General features: G+C 51.0%; 1 protein-coding gene across 1 annotated transcript in view; it reads right to left on the bottom strand.

The window, feature by feature from the left end:
• Positions 1-1,616: 1,616 nt before the first annotated feature.
• LOC119097213 (5-hydroxytryptamine receptor) overlaps positions 1,617-24,564 on the bottom strand; it is an 85,475-nt gene continuing 62,527 nt past the window's right edge. Inside the window, exons 5-6 of the mRNA XM_037220267.1 lie at positions 4,783-4,926; positions 1,617-3,778 (exon numbers count right to left, since the gene is read on the bottom strand). Coding sequence (XP_037076162.1) covers positions 3,127-3,778; positions 4,783-4,926 — 796 coding nt within the window. The 3' untranslated portion in view covers positions 1,617-3,126. The remainder of the gene's footprint in view (positions 3,779-4,782; positions 4,927-24,564) is intronic.

Raw genomic sequence — 24,564 nt, 5'->3', positions numbered from 1 at the left:
AATCAGCGTCCGGTCGCAGACGCCATCATTGGCACAGGGCTTCTTAGCCCTGGAAAGGAGCATGCTGCCACTGAAAAGGAGTCGGCATCATCTTCCAGTGCAAAACTAGATGAGGCATGCGTCAGCCGCTGCAAGTACCGACGTTTCAAGAGCCGACATCACCCCAGTCAGGATGATACCGCAGCAGCCAGGAAGGTTGGCAACGACGCCGCCAGCGGCATTCCTCCTCTGTTCGATAGGTTACTGGAACAGCTCACACGCTATGTACAGACGTAACAGTTGGAACAACACAAACATATGGACGAGGCACGCGCCAAAGCCGCGGTTGATGGTCACGACCAACTCAAGATCTCAAGACCGGGGAGTGCTTGCTCCCCCTCCTGTGTGAGGTTGCCTCTCAATGCAGCAGATGCGTTGTGGCGGTTTTGAGCGTTCCAAATAAGAGAGCGCATGGACTTGTGGCATTTACAGGAGCTTTGGACGCTATCGAGTGCGAGCTTAAGACGATGGTGGATGTGGGTGACAAGGAAGTGCGCGTGTCCTGCCATCTGTGCGCCGATCTTAAGTCGCTTATTTTGTATCCAGAGCGCCAACGCGCGCGACGTGCGCCCATTCTGTAAGTGCGATAATAACGTCTTCTGCGCGGGTTACAAGTGCGTGCCGCGGTGCTGCAAGGACCCAGACGGCATATCCAGGCTGTCAGGCTTACCGGCAGGTGACGCGGGGTACAACTGCATCGATGCACCGGTTCGTCACAGAAGACTTGCTGTATACCTACCTCACTATCACCTCATGCGAGCGTGTAATTTTCTTATCTTAACGAATCTTTGTTCTTTGAATTTACCAGCTCGGTGAATTAATAAACGAAGCTTTTGTAATTCAACCGAAACTGTATTTGGTTTTCTACGGGCTTATCTTTCTGTCCCCTATTGCATCACTAGTTGACGTGTCGGATTTCAGCCTCACTGTTAGCTGTCAGCTTTTCGCTGTCATTATCATACCGGTCGCAACTGACAGCCCAACTGTCGGCTGCTGGCCAATCTGTCAGCAGCCAAACCCCGCGTCGGCTATCAGCCGTGTGTCTGCCGTCTGCCCCAATGCCGACTATTGACCCTGTGTCCGCTGCCGCCTCACCCTCCTCCCCCTGCCGTGTCCCGACCCCGTGACCTTTACAAAACGACAGCCGCCAACACGCACCGGCGCGCGCCCCGCCTCGCAGGTAAACTCGTCGCGCTCGCGCTCGGTGATTGGAACTAATGGCGCGAGATGAGAAGTCGTCATCATATTAATTAGGGCCGCTGTCGGGGCGGGCCGTGCGTCCCACGAGCCCGGGGTGGCGCCGCCGACACGGGCTCGCTCTCTGGGCTGTCGTCGTGCGTCACCGCCGTCGCTTTTTCGACGCGTCACAGCGTCCCCGGGGACGCCCCGCGCGCGCCGACGCACAGTTTCGCGCCACGCACCTCGTCTACGCGGCGTGTATTCATGATCACACACATATTGGAGACAGAGCACCGTCCCGGGCGCGGTTTGTACACCAGATGCGACGGCTGGCTGGCGGCGCCGGGCGGGCGGCGCGCGGCGGGGCGTCGTGCCCGCCCAGCACCGCGCATGCGCGCCTCGGGGTGAGCACCGGAGAGGCGCGGGGCTCCGCGCGCCGCTCCTGGCTCAGCTCGTGCTGCATGACGGGTCGCGCGTGCGTCTGGACGCCGCGTGCGTTCGCCGCGCGCGCCCTCTGGTCCGAGTTATGGAAACGTTATGGTGAAGCCGACCCCAGCGGCCCCTTGAGCTTGGCACGTGGTGTCCGCGCTGGACGTGCGCGTCGCACGCAGTAGCACGCAAACCACGTGGCGCACGGACAAGTGCAGCCGACGATCAGCCTGAGGAGCTCAGTCTGCCACGCAATCAGAAAACTCACAGGCTGGCGGGTACTTCAACAGTAAGCTGAAAAGGAACATTTCACCAAAGCACGCGAGAAACGGGGACACCAGGCCAGAGTCCTTCAGACGATGAGTAAAGCTATTACCTATTGTTGACATGTTCAAAATACTCCTGTTTACCAAGTTAAAGATGTTTGACTGCAGAAATATATCAACAAATGAGTTGTTAATTTAACGTTAAAGCATGTTGTCTGTCATAGGCCAGCAGTGATGACTACTTCATTGACATCACATCAGTCACATTTGGCTCTCAGCGACTCGATATCGTGATTTCTCGAATAATTTTGAAGTGCTTTCCTGCTTTAAGTTGTGTCGTTCATTGTGCTACGCAATGCAATTTTCACAAATGCAATTAGTCATTCAATTTCAGGATAGGTCAAATAGGGTGACGGAATCTGTTTCCGAAATAAGTGTAGATTTAAGAAGCTGGGACCTATTAGGCTCCACACTCTTGCGGGAGGTGAGGAAAACGCTTGTCCGGCGAGATTTCCTTGTCTGCGTTTAACACTACGGGATCTCGTTGGTTGAAAATAATCTCGCCGTGTTAAAAACCTAGAAAATCAGTACAAAATCTACGTGCTGATCTCTTTGTATAGCGATCTGTCACTAAAGACTCAAACTTAGCAGCTAAAACATCCTGCAAGCTAACAAACAAGACCATATGATGGGCTCAATGGCTACATGTCTTTCTTCCTGTACATCCATGTTACTGGTGCCCATCTCGAATCAGGTCAAAGCTGGTGATGCTTTGTTGCGGGGACAGTGCTAGATTGCAGTTCAACACATCGCTAAGCAGACAGTGGCCCGGCTTCCCCAACTAAAAGCGCCATCGCGGGGGTGAAATGTTCCATTCAACTCAAACGGCCTGTTGTTGCCAGCGCGCTGCCTCAATACATTGGCCCAGACCTAAGCGAACAATGCTAAAAATATATCTTGCGCCAAGCACACCACTTCGCCGATTACATTCAGAGCATCTCATTAGCGCCTTCAACATTCAGCCTTTGAAACCAACGCATCAGATAACGCACTCGTAGACTGGTACCCACGGCTAACTCTTTTCTGGCAATACTTCTGTCTAGTCTATGATACCTGTGGCAAACAGTGGACGCGTCAGGTCAACGTCCCAGTGCTAGCTGGTGGACGCCGTCCCCAGTCCAACCCTAGACACTGCACTGCCGTCATGTCGCCCCTAGCGTCCTCTCCGACCCTTCACCGCCGCCCGGCCGCACAAGATCTTCTTGAACGCCTGGCGGAAGTCCGGACTGAAGATGGTGTAGATGATGGGGTTCAGCGTCGAGTTGAACCACCCGAGCCAGAGGAAGAAACTCATCATAGCGCCGTTGAAGAAGCAGTCATTGCAGAGCGGCAGCAGCGGCGCTGTCACGAAGAACGGCAGCCAGCACATAATGAAGGCACCTGTCACGATCGCCAGCGTCTTCGCCGCCTTCCGCTCGCGCTTCGCCTCAAGCGTCTCCTTCTTCGTCTTCTTCTTACGGTGTTCGGCGTCTCGCGGGATGACGTCCACGCTGCTGACGCCGCCGCCGCCGCCGTTGCCGTTGTTGGTGGGCGTCGCGCAGCTGGAGAGCTCGTACTCCGACACCCGGCTGCCTGTGAGCGTGGCTGTGTCGGTGGCCGGCGGCGGCGGCGGCGGTGGCGGCCGCTGGTACCGGCTACGCTTCCCGTTCGAGCCAACCTTGTGGCGGATGCGGCGCCGTGCTGCCTGGAAGATGCGCCAGTACAGCGACAGGATGGCGCCCAGTGGAACGTAGAAGGAGGCCATGGTGGCGAACACCTGGTAGCCGACGTCCTGGCTGACCAGGCACTCCTGGTTTACGTTCACCCTGTCGACACGGGAGAGGGTCACGAGGGAGACATCCTAGCTTGCGAGGCGCTCTGATATCATGTTCACGCTACGGAAGACGCTAAGAAGGCTGGACGAGAACGCGAATGAACAATGCAGTGCAGACGCAGTTACTGTCCACATTGTATTGTTCCTGTGTACGATAATGGGTACCTGGCAAGACAGTCTCGAGAGATAATCATTTGTTTGGATTGCTTCATATGCAACAGTGCCTTTGTAAGTCTTCAGGAGATGTTCCCACACTAGCATTGTTATACAGGTACCTAATTTGGTGCCAAATCTGAGATGCACAAGAGTGTGAGAAGCAGCACTAAAACTAAACGACTGCGGTGCGTGCTATCGAAATAGCTGTGAATGACAACTCCGGAGGACGTTTTTCATTATCGTGTACCTAATTGCCGCTTCGTGTTTGCGGTATTTGTTATTTATATTGAACATGCTGTTTGAAGGTGATACTGGTAAACGAAATTCACCCCGTACGTGTTGAAATAATTTGCCACATCTGAAATACCCCGAGCGAACCGTTAAACGCACCCTCTTGCGGTCTTCATCGTGTTTTCTGCAGTAAACGGCTCGGAACTCTCATCTAAAACAAAACAGTATGATACCGTACTCCGTCAGCGCTATACAGCAATAAAGGCCAGGTTTATGGGCGAGTACCACAACCCATTTCGTGCCACTTCGCCGACAAGTGCTCCAAGTTTGCGTGATCAACCCTGTTCACAGGAACGAAACCGGCCTGCATGCCAGCTAACTGGAGTGAAACCCCAATTCGTTCCTACAATTTCAGAGCAGTAGAGCCAATTTACTCCTGCTTTAATGCCCACCTAGGACAACAAACGATATCACGATTGCATGCTAATTTCGTCTTTCTGGCACGGCAAACTAACTTTTGCTGGTTCCCCGGTGGGCAACGTGTCGCGTTGTGTCATCGGGTGTCGTGTGTCATCCCACTGTCCAGCACGGCTTTTGGGGTGTATTTACCTGTCCTCGAAGTCCGGGTCTTTCCAGCCGAACACGGGGCCGACAGAGATGGCCAGCGCGAACACCCACACCAGCACGATCATGGTGAGCACGCGGCGCGAGTTCCGCGACTGGATGTAGTTGATGTTGGTCACTGCCCAGTACCTGCCGCACCCAGAAACGCGTGGTCAGGCGCCGGCGAGCACTCGCAGGGAGCGGGCTCAGCCGGTGCGTGGTGGCGCCAACTGCGTGACAGCAGTCATCCAATTACAATACAGGTGGCAAAAACGGAGTAGGCGGCGGAATCAGCACAGTCTAAGTACAGAAGCCCGGGATCCAGTTTCTGTCTTAAAACGGACTAGTGGATGTCAGGACTCTACGATGTGTAGGAAGAGTGCAATCTGGAAAAAGGGTCTCTAGACTGCGAGATCCACTGTCGTCGTAAACGCACATGTGCGCTATGGAACGCAGGGGCATGGGATTAGGTGCGGGTCACTGTTTTCATGCTACCAGTTCACATGATTGGCAGTGACCTGTGTTTTCCTCTGATAACAGGTTCACATGGTAAGTCATGCCCCTGTGCCTGTAAAATGCATATGCGAAATATCAGCCACGGTTCACTGCGTCCAGACGGATAATTCAAATGAGTGGGTACGGTAGGCTTTTATTGCGTGGCACAAGAGCACGCCTGCAAGCCAAGTTGTGGTACCTCGCCGGCTTCTTATACGTAGGCACATATGCATGACCGGAAGACCCAACCTAGCATGACGTAGCCGCCAAAGCAAAGCTGAACGACCCAAAATACAGGGTTTCGCTGTTCTGTGCGGCTGAAAAAGCCGAAGGCATAGTTGTCCGTTGAGCTGATACTGCATAGACTAAGTGGGAATTTCAGGCCCCATAAAAACAACCGTTGGCACGTGCCTTGCTTCCCAGCAGCGCTTGCAGTCATTAACATAGATTATATGGTTTATAATGGCCCATAGTTTATACAATACAGATAATGATACCGTGATCAACCACAGACGAATGCGTGCAGAATCCCAAGGCAATGATGTACAGAACTAAGCGTCCCCGTTATCTCTCCATGATAGTTTTTTTGTTTGATGCCGAGAATGTTTTTTTTTTGGTACGGATGAAGACGCACGGGAAACATGCGCCTATATCGTGTTAGCTGAGTCCAACTGCCTCCAAAGTGCCGGACTGACACCGGATATTTTCGGTTCGTTTAGCCGCCGCTCAGCCCTCTGCCGCGTTTAGCCGGCGCCTGGTGACAACGTCGTGGGCGTATGACGCCCAGAGCCTTGGACCGATCAGTCGGCGCTCGGGGGCTCTGTCGACAGCCAGATGCTGCTATGTCGCGTTTGATCTCAGCGCGGTCCCGGCAATGCGTCAGTGCTGGAGTTCACGGCCGGCCGCGCCCGGTTCCACATAGCTGGAATTGGAGGCCGACGATCTACGCGTTCGCGCTCAATCCGCCCGCGGCAGATCAGACAGCCAGCCGCGGGCGGTGTGATGCTCGAAGAAGCCCGCACCACGGCCGCGGAGTGGCCCCGAAGCAGCGCGTGCAGACTGTTTGCTGCAACAGATTACACCGCTTGGAGTTGAAGGAACTTGGTAGACTGGTGGAGACGTACTCGAAACGTTCATGCCACGTGATCCCGAACAAACGGGAACCGACGACCGGTACTTTGTATTTCAAAACCATACACAAATTGTAAGGAACGAGAACAGTTTTATAGCTCTAACTGCTGGAAAACGATGCAACCCACAAACGTGACCACTTGCGAGATTGTGTCCGACACAAGTGCTATATCGCACATTGATATATTAATTCTGGTCTACTATTTCACCATCATTCACTCAAGGTCTTCTTTGAGATTCGGCACATGTCTATGTTTTGGATAGTCTCCTGACTTTTTTGACGGAAGATACTGTTCCAAGATGTCACGTGCCGCTCTTCCAACATGGCCTACGCGCGCAGTGGCCTTGCCCGACGTGCTGTGCCATCTCTGACTGTTCTTAACTCCAGGTAACGTTCTAGTTGCACTCCAGAACGGTAATTGTGACCGATGGAGAGGGGGGGTGCAACAATAATTTTCCCCCAAAAGTCAATGAAAGTAAAATTATGAGCTCCAAATTACGCTTGCATGAAAATCCACCTCAGCATATACCTGTACACAACCCTGGTATTTTGAAGGCTTTAAGCATTGCCAAGACGCTCAAGTATTAAGGACAGTATACGCCTCGGAAAAGTGATATAATGATTAAACGGAATAACGCCAATAGAAACACCCAAGCTGTGCACCTTAGAATATTTAATTGAACAAAGCCTGACCACTACAAAACAGGCGTGACAATTTCATAGATTGTGATATTTGCAAGACCTCTAGTAAAAATTGCATGTGCCAGCCCTTACAATGTTCTTAAAATACTTCACAAATTCACGGAACTGGAAGATCCTCCAAAGGGTATAGGAGTGAGTTCAAACAAAACTTGTGGATCATGCCTTGCTTTCTGGTCGTGTCATGCCATTGAGCACTGAACATTCGTGTGAACTCGGAGCTGGAGGCATCTGTCTCCCCATCCCCATTGTCCCAGCAAGTTGAGGTATCTGCAAAGTGTAGAAAGAAAGAAAATGGGAAGGTAGTAAAGAGAAAAGTATAGGCGCAACAGCCAATCTAATAAAATGAGCATCGCACCCAAGTTATGATAACATACCTTTTTTGTCCTGACTCACCAATTAAAAAAACGGGCATAAGTCAACACCTTGTTCCCTTTAGCTAAATGACTAAATTCCAAGTCATCATGCGCTCATCAAGGCTGTGACACATAGCCTTCGCGACCCCTGAGACAAGCATAACAGCCCCAAAAGGGCCAGAACCATCCTATTTCAGCGCATTGGTTTCTGAAGCAGATACGCCACCTTTCAACTACCTCAACTCTGATATGCTGCCAAGTCTATGTCTGGTCTCTTTTTAGCATGCTTGTAATGGGTGCGGATATTAAAAATATCATTATTTATATATCCTACATCATGTCATCAATATCCTTGCCCATCAGTGCATCTTTGTTATATTGCGCCAAACATGTTTTTGCAACATAACGAAGTTCGTTATTACTTCATTGATCCAAATAAAATAGTTTTGGTCTTCGATAAAAAGTAGTCTATGCAACGTTTCCCTACCATTCTGAATGAGCTTACACTTTTGGAAAGCGGCAAGGTACAATAAAAATAACGGAATTGACACCGATTCTTCTAGCGAAAAATATAATCTCACGGTTAAACGGACTTCAGCTCTTCAAGCGAAAAATCCGAGCTATTGGCTTCATTTAACAAGCATGAAATTTCGTGCTTTCTAGATTTTATCTTCATGTTTTATTTCAGTAAAAGAATGGCGTCCTAGAAAAATCCTAGCTCTTAGCCCACTGCAGGCAAAATTTCTGTAAAACCGATAGAAAGCTACTGACTTATCTCCAAACCAAGCTTTCACTGTCTCCTGTTTTGGATTCACAAGAGGTTTCAGCAAAATTAATCATCCATCATAATAAATATGTAGTTCACCACACCGTTCAGGGATAATTCGTAAAAGGTAGAATAATAAGTGTGACGGCAGACGCATCGGGGATATCTCCGGATGCAAGCATTTCAGAAAAAGCGCCACGTATGTGTTCAACGTATTTGGCGCCACAATGATAACTTGGCGTGCATGCTTCGTGACAAAGCGAAGAGCGTGGGATAAAGCGGGTTAAGGGGAATGTTTCTTATTTTGAGGTATTGAAGCAAGCATCAGATATGATGATACAAGCTCATTTATAGCAGTGCCTTTTAAGTCGAAAAGACTGCCAGCACAATTCTCTGCTCAGTAAATATGCTCCTCAATACGTCATGGTTTGATTGCGTCATCGTGCCGTACACAACATTGATTGAGAGCCAATTGGCGGCCATCGTATCTCGGAAATCGTGTTCACGAACGCCAGACATGAACGCCTTGACAATTATATTTTTATTTGCCTTGATGGCCACCTGCCCTATGGAATGTCAGGACCTGAATGACGTTACCGTGACGTCATGAATCCTAATGTGACTTTCAAATGCTCTCTCCATTTTCGCGGCGTATAGCACAGAAACCAGAGGGGCTTAGGCCTTAAGAAGGGCAGGGCAGAGTTGTGAACAGCACCGGAAGGTCTCAAAGATGACTATTTCAGTTCGAAGCCCCACATGGTTGTGATACACTCGCCTTAAGTGTGTTTTTTTGGTGTGACAACATTTGATAAATTGTATCTGACGTGTTTCCGGAAAATGTAACCGCACATTATTTGCCTACACCTCTGTGATTTAGCGCATGTATCTGTAATGACTCTTGCAACCGCAAGGCGTGGGAAGGCTCGCGTCACCTTCGATTCTATGCCGGAGTGGCAACTCACCGCGCGACGATGGAGCGTCAACTCACCACCACCGAACGATGCCGGAGTGTCAACTTACCGCACGATGCTGGAGCGTCAACTCACCACCACCGAACGTTGTCGGAGCGTGCACTCACCGCACGACGCTGGAGTGTCAACTCACCGCACAATGCTGGAGTGTCAACTCACCGCACGATGCTGAGTGCCAGCGTGCCGCACGCCGGGCGCGACGCCGCTCATAACTCGTGTATTTATTGGCGTTCTCAATCGCGCATGGCTCAGCACGCGGCCCAATGCGATACAGCTGTGCTAAATGGCGCGAAGGCCGGCCTGTCGGGGCCGTTCCGATTCTCCATAAAAGATAAATGGTCTTTTAATGGCAGCCGTAGAGCGTCATCTCCGAGGACCTGATCTGAAAATATGCGCCGCTGGCCGGCCACTCGTTTGACACGGCTGGCAGCGCTGATTTAGGGTGCGGGCAGCTGTCGCCTGCAGATGAGACGACAGGCCGCTCGTACATTATTGGAAAGGCTCGACCGGAGCTTCGGCGAGAAGCCTCACACTCAATAGCAGATCAGCGGGGTCACCTCTTTCGCTGCTCCTTTGTGTTAAATTGCCAAGTGGTAGATTTTATCGAGGACTTGGTCAGCCGCCGCTGAGAAATTGCAGATCCGAAAAGTCTTCTCAACGAGTAGGTTAACAGAATCACGAACAGAAAATACGCATATAACACAAACATAAGCGCTTTTCTCAGTTCCTTTTTTCCGAAATCACGACAGGTCCAGACTTTAGCACAGTATCGCAACGATCGTATCTTTGCACACCCGCATGCACCATAGAAGGAGCATCCATTAAGTTCCTGCAATCCGGTACGAATCCGTGGCCGCTATCACCCTGCGGAGAGCACAAGATCCGGCTCATCCTCGACCGTGCCACGCGGCGGAACTGCCAACGCCCCGGGCACCAGGTGGTGGGAGACGGTGACAAGGCCTCCAACAATGGATGCCGCTCAGCAACAGACATTATCAGGCGGCGGCCGGCGCGAGGCCCGCTCCGACCCTCTAATGACCTCTGTCCCTCTGCCTCCGATGACCCCGGCGGAGAGGGCCGCTAATAACCTCTGTCCCTCTGCCCCCGATGACCCCGGCGGAAAGGGCTGCCTCTGATGACCCCGGCGGAGAGGGCTGTCTCTGATGACACCGGCGGAGAGGGTTGCCGCTGATGAGCACGGCGGAGAGGGCTGGCTCTGATGACCCCGAAAAAAGGCTGCCTTTGATGACCCCGGCGGAGAGAGCGGCCTCTGATGGCTCCGGTGGAGAGGGCTGCCTCTGATGGCCCCGGCGGAGAGGGCTGCCTCTGATGACACCGGCGGAGAGAGCTGCCTCTGATGACCCCGGCGGAGAGGGTTGCCGCTGATGACCCCGGTGGAGAGGGCTGCCTCTGATGACCCCGAAAAAAGGGCTGCCTTTGATGACCCCGGCGGAGAGGGCTGTCTCTGATGGCTCCATTGGAGAGGGCTGCCTCTGATGGCTCCGGTGGAGAGGGCTGCCTCTGATGGCTCCGGTGGAAAGGGCTGCCTCTGATGGCTCCGGTGGAGAGGGCTGCCTCTGATGGCTCCGATGGAGAGGGCTGCCTCTGATGTTTCCGGTGGAGAGGGCTGCCTCTGATGGCTCCGGTGGAAAGGGCTGCCTCTGATGGCTCCGGTGGAGAGGGCTGCCTCTGATGATCATGGTTGCCTTTCATGACCCCAGCAGAGGGGGTTGCCTCTGATGGCCCAGGCGGAGAGGGTTGCCTCTGAGAAGCATTCTGGCTGAACAGCACTGCCCAACCATTTTGGAAACCAGTATCGAGAACACCCGTGATGCTTATGAATGCATAACCGTGGTACAGTTTATGACAAACGTGATGAGATCCCAAGGCTAACACGTTAAAAAAGAAAGAAATCACAAGCGACGCTTTTAAAAGGCTATGTTCCTGCTTCCCACCACTTAAGAACTAATTACTTTTCAAGTGCACGAATTAACATACCCACCCACACAATCTAGCAACGACCTCCCCCCATACAAGGATCCGTGGTGCGCGAATGACAGACGACATGCTAGAATAGAGATAGTGCCAGTGTGCGATAATAAATAGGGACTGATGTCCCGTCATGATGAATGACGCATTCCCGCCGCCGTCATCATTTCGTCGTTACCGCCAGCCATCTCCCGACGCAGACTGCTGTGTGTGCGTTGTCCCCTAACGTACGCCTTCGTGGCGACACCTCCACCACGCGCGGCCCATGCCATATGAATGCCAGTCACAGGCCCAGGAAAAAAACTATACATGCATATATCACGGATAAAACAGGGAGGGTGCAGAACCAGGCGAAAAAATGCATGTGCAAATGGTGACAGTCAGAGCTGACGATACCAACTCGCAGGATTTAAATAACGTCGAAAAGTTTTCAATCTTGGCAAGCGTCGAATCTTTAAAATGAGGCTTAAAATCCTGAAATAAGGATCCAAGCACACACCGCAAATCCTGAAGGCTGTCGGATTGAGTACGCAGTTAAAGCCATTGAATGATATTTTCACCCAGATTTCCTTCAGATTAACTAAATGCAACACATGCATGTTTCTTCCACATAAGACCGGAAAAAAACATCCTCCCGTCTATTGCATCGTGTCACTTCAAAATTTCGCTATAATAGTACAAACCTAGTCAAAATTCAAACCCAAATTTAAATCCGAATCCGAATCCCTATATATTGCGTGCGATGAGATAAAACAGATGAAGTTAGCAGTGCACATATCATCTCTTTCGCACGAATGCTCGTAAGCCCAAAAAGGATTGCACTAGGCGTACGTTCTTAAAAACAAAATGCTGACCCAGGCCGTTTTAGGTCAGTGACTTATTCTGACCTTTAGAAAGTCGATGGAAGATGCCTGTCGTGGTCCCCGTTATTGATAAATTCAAGCGCCGGAAACTTCTCATGCAGAACCTATGCAGCAAGCTCTCGACCAGAAACGGGACTGGTGTTGACTTAGGTTGGGCCCTCGTGCTTGCCCCTGAGTCAATTCAAATTGCTGTAATCCTATATTTCACTGCTTTATTGAAACTATGAAACGATTTCCAAAATGCACGATTTCGTCCAACACGAAATTTGCATCAGATTAAACGATTCCCTAGAAATAAACTTCGCTGACAGTCACAGTCCTGAGTAAAAATGCGATTTGGTTTAGACTTCGATCTGCCATCATATCCGACTCTAGGTCAATGAACATTCTTGTATTGCTGCATTCGATTGTTTTATTGCCTACGCAACCATCTCAGATTATATGCGGGCGTGCCTAACACGCCGCTCTTGCATCAGATTCAAGGATTCCCTAAAAATTGCCTTTGCCAACAGCCACGGCCTGGCTTAACACGCGCCCCGGCGGCCGGTTTTGCGTATCCTTTGCTCGGGTAAGGGTCACTTTGACCCCTCCTGGTATCTGAGCAGCTGAGAAAGCTAGACACCAAATTTAAAGAGTATGTTGACCTGTATCCGAACTCACTTCGATCAAAATTTTAGGTTGCTAGGTCATGACCTTCGGGTCATCCAGGATCAAACAAGGTAGATCTTCAGGTTGGTCTCCAAAGTGCTCCCAGAAGTTAGATACCTATTGTAAGCAAAAGGTCATATGCTCATTTAAAGTCAATGACCTTGTTCACCCTTTTAAGGTCATTATAACCAAAATCATACGAGACTGCTTTGAGTTTTGCATTTGAATAAGCGACAAATATTGCGCTAGTCAGTATGTTCCTAAAAACCAAATATACTGACCAAGGTCATTTTAGATCAGTGACCTATTCTGACCTTTGAGAATTCCATGGAGGATGCATAATGCAGCTCCTGTTATCAAAAAATCGAAATGAGCACCAGAAACTGCCCCATGCAGCAAAAACTAGAGTAATAAAACAGGTTGATTTTGACCTTGGTCTAATGTCCACACCTGACCCTAGGTCAATGAAATTTATTAATTCAATTGTTGCGTTTCCTAAGAAAGTATCCAGAGATGTATGACTTCGTCTAACACTCCGTTGTTGCATCAAATTGAACGATTCCCTTGAAACTGACTTCGCAGAATCCATGGCCTGACGGGCTTGCAGTAGGTCAGCGCCATTACGAGGTACATACATTTTTGTACTAAATTTATAATACTAAACGATTTGCTATTCAGTTGGCTACAGCTATGCACAGTTTGGCACGACCACGCCACGCCGTTCGGAAACCATTCTGGAAAAACCTTCGGGAGGGGGAGCAATTTGATTCCCCCCCACCCGACCGCGTGTTAAACCTACCATTGGTCAGCGACCTTACACGGAACATCAATTTTTGTGTCCCAAAAATCCGCTATTCAATTACCTACTGCCATGCAAAGTTGGTGCTGCTACACCGCGCCGTTCGCTACACCTAGCGCGTGTTAGATAATAGGTACAGGAGGAGACGGGGCAGGGGCATAAGCACCAAGTCAGGCGGGAAATATCTAAAATCTGACATGACATACATATTACTAACCTAACACAGTAGAACAGCAAAGACCAAGTTTCTTGTGAAGTTCTGACACCCGTCAACTTTGTGTTGTATACCAGTAGGTATAAATCCAAGGACTACCCAGTGGATTTCAACTTTGATTCTTAAGCTGCGTTCTTATCGGGAAGCCTTCGGTGCGCTTGTTTAAAGCTAGCTGTAGCCGGGGACTTCAGCCGATGTGTTTAACCAAGTACTACCAGGAGCCAAATCCACCTCGCTTGGCCTGCCGCAGCAACATAGCCACTTTTGAAAAATGTGCACGGACCGCACAACGAATATTCGTAACCTGTGCGTGACTCGATAATTGGGGAGAACTGGTTATCTCTTCGTATTGCAGGACGTCCAGTAAAAAGCACGCACCGCTAATGCTTTCTGGCAGAAGTTGGGGACATGAACGTAAACAAATACGAAGTGAGTATGGTGGTTGCAGATGGGGTGACATGAATGTGCTCTGCCTAGCGCCGTAGTTTCGAAAAAAGTTGTGGGGGAGAGCAGAGGAGAGGAAATGTCTAAAAGTCTGCACTCAAAATATAACAGCTGCCATTCCTTGCCGCATTTGACCCACTTTCTCCTCAAAGTTCTGGAGCTGTGCACCTCCTCTCCACCCCCCCCCCCCCCCCTCACCTCCCCGTTGAACAGAAAACTGCACTTCTGGTTCCATCACTAATGCTAGGAAAACGATTTCTCCGGGATCGATGGCGACAGTTTGAAAAGCTCTCCCGTTGTGTCAATGGTTTTGTTCGTCGCATGGTGACTGTACCGCTGAAACCTAGACATTTCTGCCACGTGCATATCGATGCAGCGAGGCGTGCCTCTGCTGCACGCGCTGCGGTGCCATATGATGGGCGCCGCGCCACTCACTTCCCTGCTGGGTGCCAACGACGGTGCGGTGTGCATTGCGGGGCAGTCTAAGACGAGCAGGCGGCGCGACAGAAAGGTGGCGTGGTCGGCCTTTCAGCTCGGTGGCGGGTCGGAGTCCCGTCCCGTCTTTCCAGGAGTGCAGGCGCGGTCTCTGACTCCATGACCGGCACGGGGCTCACCAGCAGCCAGGTGTGCAGGCGCGGTCTCTGAATCCATGGCCGGAGCGGGGCTTGCCAACAGCCAGGTATACAGGCGCGGTCTCTGACTCCATGGCCGGCGCGGGGCTTACCAACAGCCAGGTACACAGGCGCGGTCTCTGACTCCATGGCCGGCGCGGGGCTTCAAGCGGACTTGCGGCGTCTTGTGAAGCCATGCTATTGGGTGGTACGAACTAAACCGTCTAGGGCATATATTGTCACAAAAATAAGCGGCGTGAGCATGTATATTTGAAATACTCTAGTGCACATTTCATCTATAGATAATATTGAAACTTCTGGGTATCAATAAACTTTCCTTCTCAGCCATCAAGCCTGTAAAGCGCCTCACCTCAACCAATAACCGTCGATGGCGCGAGGTGTTCGGAATCCAGCCGGTCATTATGCTCCTAAGCTCATCAACCTCCCTAAGCTCAACGTGCGCCGATAAATTCGTCGCATACTTTGAGCATCCATCTTCCCATGCCTGAAGTTGCGCAAGGCGCTTTGAGTAATGTTGTTTACGGCTGCATGATAAATTTGGCCTGGTATGATCCAACTGCAAGCAGTACTGAAACTGTCCAGAAAAAACTGCCGCTTTGTTGGCAGAGGCATCACTGAAAACTTACTCAAATCCTGTGTCATCCGATGTACGGTGCAACCGCAAGCGTGGCAGCGTTTTAGCTTAGGCAGCGTTTTAGCTTGCTCGCTTTCGGCTTTTAGTATGGCACGCTAAATCGTGTACCTGAAACTTTTTGATGCCCATGAGCTACTGCGCACAAGCACAGCATGGTACCGGCGAACGGATCACGGCACGGATCGGTTTCACGATCACGACACGGTTTACGTGGGCAGTGGGGGCCGTGCGCCGCGTTGGCCGTGGACGACACGTGCATTTGGTGGTGGAACAATGTGCAGTTACGGAATACTACTACGTCCTGTCATTTAATGCTGCAGTTATATTTCAGGACCAATACACAAATGCCATTGCCGAGCTATGCACTATTAATTAGATTTCATGCTGCTTAAGCTGCCTTACCAAGACAGCTTTCGATTGCTAAGCCCGTTGTCCGTTGATCACACACTGTGGACTCAAGTTCATGAGGATCAAGAAATCTGCGTGATGGAAGTGCTGCCAGTTCCCACTGTGCATTTCTCGGAACGATCACGCTAGTAAAGCACCTTCTCATGCATCATGTGTCCAATATTTCTGGAAGTTAAATCTCACAGGCCAGTTAATAGATGTTCGCTATCCCCAGTGAGATTTATTTAACTCAGATAAATGGGTAGCTTTTGCCGCACTCACAGCTTGCGCCGGGCCAATTCCTGTGAAGTAGACCATCATAGCTTTCTTTCGTAGAACCTCCTAATATAATCTGAAAAATGTGTGTTGAACAAAAATAAACGAATGAGTGCGCAGAAATTTTGGTGTGCGTGTTTGCCTGAACACATTCCTCAACATTATGCATTCCAGTTACATTTTGTTAACATGAAGCTATCCACAATATTTGTGACTATAAGGCGGCATTTTCAGGCAGTCAAGGGTAGAAAAGTGTAAGGAATCATTGCAAAAAAGCGCACACCATACATGCAGTCAGACATACTAGCGCACCACAGAGGTGTGAGGAACACAATCCAAGAAACACGTGCTCCACTCCAGTGCGGATCAGCGTTCAAATCTTCAGGCGGCGTCCGAAGCGCTTCAGTCTCATCGACGCGCGCTCTTTTGGCAGCTGCTGGTGAACGAGGGTGCTCGCAAGCATGCACGCCTCCGCCTCCGCACCAGTTGGCGGTGGACACGGCTGCTTGTCCTGTCCAGTACTCGAGCCTCCACACGGAAGTGGACGCGGCTGCTTGTCCTGTCCAGTAATCAGGCCTTCACACGGAAGTTGACGCGGCTGCCTGTCCTGTCCAGTACTCGGGCCTCCACACGGAAGTGGACGCGGCTGCTTGTCTTGTCCAGTACTCGGGCCTCCACACGGAAGTGGACGTGGCGGCCTGTCCTGTCCAGCACTCGGGCCTCCACACGGAAGTGGACGTGGCGGCCTGTCCTGTCCAGCACTCGGGCCTCCACACGGAAGTGGACGCGGCTGCTTGTCCTGTCCAGTACTCGGGCCTCCACACGGAAGTGGACGTGGCGGCCTGTCCTGTCCAGCACTCAGGGCCTCCACACGGAAGTGGACGCGGCTGCTTGTCCTGTCCAGTACTCGGGCCCTCACACGGAAGTGGACGCGGCTGCTTGTCCTCCAGTACCGGGCCTCCACACGGAAGTGGACGCAGCTGGTTGTCCTGTCCAGTACTCGGGCCTCCACACGGAAGTGGAAGCAGCGGGTTGTCCTGTCCAGTACTCGGGCCTCCACCCGGAAGCGGACGCGGCTGCTTCTCCCGTCCAGCGCTTCATCGGCGTGATCCACCGCTCGGCTCCAGGGCGGACTCTACTCGAGCCCCCACACAGAAGTCTCGTGGGTCAAGAATAAAGTATAGGCGTCGACTAGCCGGTGGACAAGCAGCCAGCACAGCTACCTTGGCATATCCGAGCCGTAATCGTAATTGCACGACTCAAAATGACTTGCGCTTGGAAGTAAAAAATCAAAACATTTCGAATTCTGTGGGCATTCTTTTTGGCTCTCTTCGCATGTACCAGAACGCGGTAGTGGGCTCTATCTTGCGAGAAAACGAGGCAACGCTTGCTTGAACACCATGCACAACATGCTTACTAGAAGCTGCCTTTGTCTTGATTTACAGTGTAACGTGAGACCTTAACGGTCGTTATGACAATCATCGGCTGGGATCAATGACTATTTTTTTTTAACGTGCGTGCAAACGTGCTTGTTGAATCATTGTTACGTCGTACAGCATATACGCCATGCCCGCTAGAAATGTGCTGATTACATATCCAGGATTTATTTTAAGAGCAATAGTGGCTGCTTAAAAGAGTATTGGTGCTGCAAGCAATCATTGATGCTTGATTTGCCCCCTTCCGATGAATGCACTGCTTAAAAGGCCAAGTCCAATTGTCTGGCACAAGCCTGCATCCTTGGGTTACCGTGGTCTGTTACTACCATCGCAGACGTCCACTGAACAATAGTCCGCAAACGAGAACCGTGGGAAACCATACGACCTTGCAGCTCTTCGTGTTGCGGCACAAATCAGTCACCGCTTACGAGAGGCACCGGTCACAATCACCAGCAGCTGGCCGACGGCCCAACTGTCCCCAGCTTCGACCGACGGCCCAATATCGGCTGCGAACGTCGGCCCAACACTGACTCCAACCGACCGCCCAACTGTCACGGGTGACCGACCGACGCCCCGATGAAAGCTCCGACCGACGGCCCAATACCGGCTGCGAACGTCGGTCCAAACATTGACTCCAACCGACGGCCCAACTGTCACAGGTGACCGACCGATGGCCACATAATAGCTCCGACCGACGGCCCAACTGTCCCCAGCTCCGACCGACGGCCCAACACCGGCTGCGACCGTCGGCCCAGCGCCGGCTCAAACTGACGGCCCAACTGTCACAAGTGACCGACCGACGACCCAACTGTCATATGTGACCGCCCGACTGTCCAACTGTCACAGGTGACCAACCGACGGCTCAACTTTCCCCAACTCCGAAAGACCGCTGCCACCTGCCCGACCCGCAGCCCGCACAGTCGGGCGGCGACGCGTCAGCACCGCTCGGCATCCGTCGGACCATCCCGCGGCCGCGCGCGCCGCATTAATACAGAGCTCTGCTCCCCTTGGCTCGCCCGCGCATGCTGAACCACTGGTGGACGCGCAGGGACATCATGTAAAATTATGGGTGGAAATAACAACTTTCACGGACGTTGTTCAGCTCCCAGTTGTGGTCTGCTTTTATAATTTCTGACTCTCATTCATGGATAGATCGGACTGTCTGACACCTACTGCTGAAGCCATTTTAACACGCTTGGTAGACGGCGGCCGTCTCAGCCACCAGGCTCGTTAAACTAGTGCCGAGCAGAGCAGTTTTGATTAGACATTTCGGTAAGCCGACGTTTGTACCTTTCACCTGAAAGGTTCTTAAAATTCGATTCATGTGATTCATTTATTCATTCGATGACTTACTCGGTCTGTCATGCACTACTGCCACCTGACGGAGTGTATAGTTACTCCGTACTTCCTCGATGACACCACACATACGCCAGTGAATACTGCGGTGCAGTTGCGTGAGCACTCGCTCTATATGACGAGGGGCGCGTAGCTGGTGCCGCCTCCGGCCTCCCCCCCCCCCCTACCCGCCCGGAGGTGCACCTCTGTCCGTGGCTGCACGGCCGGGTCGAGGGGTAAGGTCACATCTGGACAGGCGAGAGAAGGGCAAGCTCACTCCACTCTGAACTTCGCAGCAAAACGATTGGTGAGGCTTCCAAAGCTTATCATATGGGTAACATAGCCTACGGAGAGTTGCCGACAGTATACCCAGCTGAGCTAAGAGCCTTGTTACTGTTCTAATTATTTTATGTGTTCCAACATGTCAATTGCGTAGTAAATTTCGATATTTTATTAATTTGTTTACGTCCATATTGCACAGTGCAGCTAATTCATGAGACTTCTAGATTATTCACGCTTTTATGGTTACTCGCGCACAGCCCACGGGTTTTAGCAAGAACGGGGTGAGCCAAACAGGGGCGGAAGGAGGCTGGGTGGGCGTGCCAAACCTAGCACCACTAGGCTCGTTTGGACAACACACGTTCCCTGTATTGTCATGCGGACTGAGGCATTTACTTCTACACGGACACTGAAGCCTTGGGCTTTCGGGCTTTGGACTTCTGGGTCCACGGGCTTTCATTGTTTGTGAAGTGATCCCCAATCTGACTGTCACCAGACGTTTTAACGCTTTCGGAATGTAGCATCACAAAACCAAGGGCCGGACGCTCCGTGGACTAACACACGTTGACGCACTGACGGACAAGGCGACAAACTTCCCATTAAAATTCAAAATGCATGCCACAGATGCCGGTACATGCTAACACGACATTCATACCCAGCAATATCCCGTATTGCAATTATGGGCTTAATTGGCGCTTACTCAAGTAACAGAGCGTTCGGCCTATGGTGACCTGAGGCTTGCCGAGGTGTGAAGAAGCTCCTTCGGATGATGGATGATTGACCTGACCGCTGCCTGACCTCTGGTAACCGTGGGCCAGCCGGCGCCAGCTCGGCTGCGCCGGGTGTTGGCCGTTACCGAACGTTCTCCTCCCGGGATACCGAACGTTGCCGTCCCGGATAACACCACGCGCTACTTCTGGCCACCGTTAATCCCGGGTAGTACGGTAAGTGGCGAACACGCGGCCGCCCGACCGTAAAATTGAACATGATACCGCCCCGGCCGACCGCCCGCCCAGCCACCGGCTACCCAGACTCAGCCAGGACAACTGACACGAGCCCCGGCCGACCGCCCGCCCAGCCACCGGCTGCCCAGACTCAGCCAGGACAACTGACACGAGCCCCGGCCGACTGACATGTAGCCTGACCGGCTGATCGGTACCCCAGCCGGCCGGCCAGTGCTCCAGAGCGGCTGACGAGTGTCCTGCTGACCGATGCTCCCACCCCACCCTGAGTGGTCGGACGCCGCGGACCGCTGCAACGCCAAATTGTTGTATCAGAATGCTGATGGCAGAGGTTGATTGGATTTCAGATTCGATTTATGGTTATGAAGCAATAACATGATAGAGGCAGGCGTGTCTCGGCGGTAAACAAGACGGCGGCCGTGCTGGCGCGGCTGGCGCGCGAGGCTCCGCGCGCGCACACGGCCCACGCTTGCCACGCCGCCGGGTGTGCTGATTTATTTCCGAATGCGAGCTGGATATTAATCGGGAGGGAGGTGATCGGAGGGCCAATATTCCCGGCCATTTTATCTCGATACGAAAGCAGCGCGGTGAGACCATCTCGCTTTATGGCGATCATAAAACGCGCCCGGCGGTTATGAACGCCGGCGTCTCGTCACTGGCGATTATGGAAAAGTCGTATCGGCCCTCGATCGCAATGCGCGCCGGTGTCATCGTCGGCACCGACGCCCGTTGATCGTGTCCGAGCGCGACAACGACGGGCCCGGCTGCTGTGGCGGAGTTATGCCGCTCTTACTAAACTGTCCAGTCCATCGCTGCGAGCGAGCTTTTTCGAAATGGCCGAGAACTCCTAGTTGGAAAGGGTGACGCCGCGATGTCTGGTCGCTGATGGAGCCGAAAAGTTGCATCCATTGAAAGTGACAATAATGAAGCTGCTGCCACAGTACTTAAGTTCTGAATGCCCCACTGGCACCTTCAAGGAACCTGGGGTGTGAAGCACGAGCACATTTCCAACTCCTTATCGAACATTGATTTGCTATCGATTGGGAGGTGTGCAGCTCCGGTCTTTCGTGCAGTGCAACACAGGAGCCAGCAAACCGGAATGCGTTGCAATATTTGGCGCATGCATGAATTAAGTTTACATGCGGGGCCATGTTACACCCCCGTGCCGAATACTTAATTGATAATTTCCGTATTCAGGCCAAGATTATCTGTTCAGTAGGAATCCTCTCCTAGGGTGGTGAGTAACAGTTTCTCGCAACCAGCAATGCTAAGCAATGCAATCCCAAGAATTCCCGAGGCAACACCATGGCACATCCCGAGCTCATTGGTGTACGGAAAAGACGGCGGACTCGTTGTCAAGCGGCACTGAATACGAGTCCCAGAGCGGGCGCATTGTTATTCCCAACTGCAACAAATCGGCTGACAGCTAACCGAAGAATGTCGGCCTTCCCGGTGTAGGCATGTTGTAACGTTGTACGACATCCCAGTAGTCCTGTCCCGTACAAAAGCCGGGGAGAAAAGTACCCCATGACTTGGAAAAAACAAAACTTGGGTGGTGAGGTCACGGCACACGCTATAAGATCTCCTCAACAAATGTTCTAAACCCAAAGGCGCCCCACGGAGCTATTTGAGATTCACCTAGAATGAAAACGTCCCGAAATGTCTTTCAAGAATTCCTACTAGACATTCCATCAAAGTTATTTTCCGCAAAACTGTGCACAACTTGAAGGAGCGTGTCGAATACGATCCGGAAAAAAACGTTTCCTCTCCTATAACAACTCCGTAAGAAAAGTAAGGTGCAACAAAGAACAAGCATGCGTTTCTGTCTTCCTGCCTACGGCTATTAATTGCGATTTTGCTGATGGTCTTGCTCCAGAGACCATCCGCAAAATGGCTATAATCATCAGCAAAGTGGCTAATATCATCTAATATCATATCATCGGCAAAGGAATGAATACATCACTTTGGTGGGAATCAAATCAAACATTCATCATCATCTTTTGACTGTTGCTTTTACAAAGCCAAATGCGTCTTAAGGAAGCGTTTGGCATAGCTACAAAATCCCATTCAATGTCCTTTGAGCTACCGGATTTCAGATCTTAAGACGTGGAGAATCTTAGACCTAGTTATCAGTTCCTGATACGAAAAGAAGATATTCACATGGGCGCAACATAACCATTGCATTCGGCGCGTCCTAAAGCACCGAAAAACATCAATTGGGCAGAAAATGATGACTACACATTTTCTTATAATCTTTTGAGGATGGCAATCGGCATTTAAATGAGCAAAGGTGTCAAACAAATACCCTTCTTTCGCTTGGTAAAATGTAACTATACTGACACTGACACTGACACTGACACACCCATAATAGCGCACTGGGCGTCAATGACCGTTGATGAACTTCTTTCGCATTCGCGAAGATCCACATTTGCAGCACGCATGATTTGCCATAAAACGTCCCCAAGTCATCTTCTATAATTTCGGCTATAGCCAGCAACTTCTTGGCCTTGAGCTTAGACAGGTGAACCTCTCAGACTTATCATCATCTGTACTCGTGTGCCGATCGCCCTCAGTCGGGATCGGGCACATCATCGCTCATGTATGACGTTATAAGCCGGGCGCATAGCGTGGGCTAGCAGTAACAACTGCGAACAAAAGTAGTCTAGTAGCTGACAGAAGACTTGGTCATTGGGCTCTGATGACACAAAGACGGCGCTCGTGTCACGGCGTCAGAGCCCGCTGCTCGCTCAAAGTGAGCTACCGGGCGCTGGGATATTTAGCTCACTCCACTGCAGATAGCGGGCGGCACAAACCCTCCGGCTCCGCATCCGGTAGTGACGGACTTCAGCTCTCATCTGTTGCCATGGGTGGAGAGGAGCAGATCGCCGCCGAGGACGTGAATGTCTCCCAAGTCATCTCAAAGGGTCCCACGGCACAGATGAAATTGACGCGCGAAAACATCCTGTTGGGTTCAACTAGCCACGCATCCAGCGGTGTAATCATCCGGCATTACAATTACTGGTTGACGATACTTCAGAATTGTACAGCTATCGTGCATTGAGCCTCTGTTCGGCTCAACGTTTATCAAAATTATAACTTTTTCGCGACGTAGACAGAAGCAATGTCAAGTAATGGCTACCGACAACGACATTATACGAGATATTAAAGGGAGTGTTCCACATTTGTATGGGGGATTTTAAACTGAAATAGCCATGCTGAAGATCATTTGGTGCAGTTTACAGCTCTATCCTTCTTAAGACCTAAATCCTTCTAGATTGTGTGCTAGACGCCCCGTGAGATGTGCGGACTATTTCGAGGAATCTATTTCAAGGTTACCCTGGCTTTCTTAACGTCATAATAACGTCATTCACATCCTGCCATTCCGTTGGCCATCCTGCGATTCAAGACCAGCAAAGATATAAGCGTCGAGTCGTTCATATCTGGCGTTCGTAGCAAGATAGCAAGATAGCAAGATAGCAAGATAGCAAGTGGCATCTGGCGTTCGTGAAGAGTATACCTACGAAACAGAGAAATTGTGTTTTCTAGAGCTGCCTTTTCTACATAAGAGTGTACCAATCTTTAAAAGCGAGCCTATTTATTACATCTGATGGTAACTTTGAACATCTTCAATTTTGAGACGCTCTTTTAGCAATTGATGCATCCTTTTATGTCAACGAAAGGTGAATTTTCGGGAGGATATGGAGCTGCACATGCATATGACCAAGTTAGGCGTTGTCCGATTCCGACTCCAGTTTCAGTGCTTTTAGTTTATCCTTAATAGCTCACGTGCTATATTTCAATTGTCTGCTTGCGCGAAATCTTCCATGAGGCCACTCCCTCACCCCGTGCCAAAAACATATTCTTTTTAGCAGCGTTTCAGCCTTGGCCAAAGCAATCGCTTAGCAGCCCAGATCTAACATGTGTAAACGATCTTGCCAGTGACTTTTCCTCCTTGTGACATTTGTGTAAGGCCTTATGATAAATTGTTTGATACCAAACAAAACAATTGAATCGATAATTTAATTTATTTCCATCCAAATGCAATACATAGAAATACTAGGTCTGCGCATTCATTGCGATGTTTTTGAGGTAGGCCTTAATTAGCTCGCTCTCCATTAGGACCCAAGTTAAGGAGAAAAACTTTGTAGGAAGGAGCAAATTCCTGAAGAAAATAAATACATCACAACGCTTTCTGCGTCTTTAAGCCAAAGCTAAATGTGGCCAGTATCCAAACCTCCGAAATGCACGATAATCTATCCCCTTTTTACTTCAATACATCTCAGGCGATCATTAACTAACTCTGCCCTCCCCTCCGCGCCCTCAAAACATCGACGCCCTTGTCGCTGCGTGGCGTGCTGCCGTGCCCTGGATATTGACCCTAACTTCCGAGAAAGTTGCTGTCTGGCGGACTCGGTGACTGTCTGCTGACTGGGGGCCGCCACGTGTGTGCACGCCAGGCCCAAGGTGGCTC

Source organism: Pollicipes pollicipes, unplaced genomic scaffold, assembly GCF_011947565.3.
Source record: "Pollicipes pollicipes isolate AB1234 unplaced genomic scaffold, Ppol_2.1 Scaffold_4295;HRSCAF=5057_pilon_pilon_pilon, whole genome shotgun sequence".
Lineage (NCBI taxonomy): Eukaryota > Metazoa > Arthropoda > Thecostraca > Pollicipedomorpha > Pollicipedidae > Pollicipes > Pollicipes pollicipes.
The sequence above is the reverse complement of the archived record's forward strand: the minus strand, read 5'-3'. Positions and strand labels throughout refer to the sequence as shown.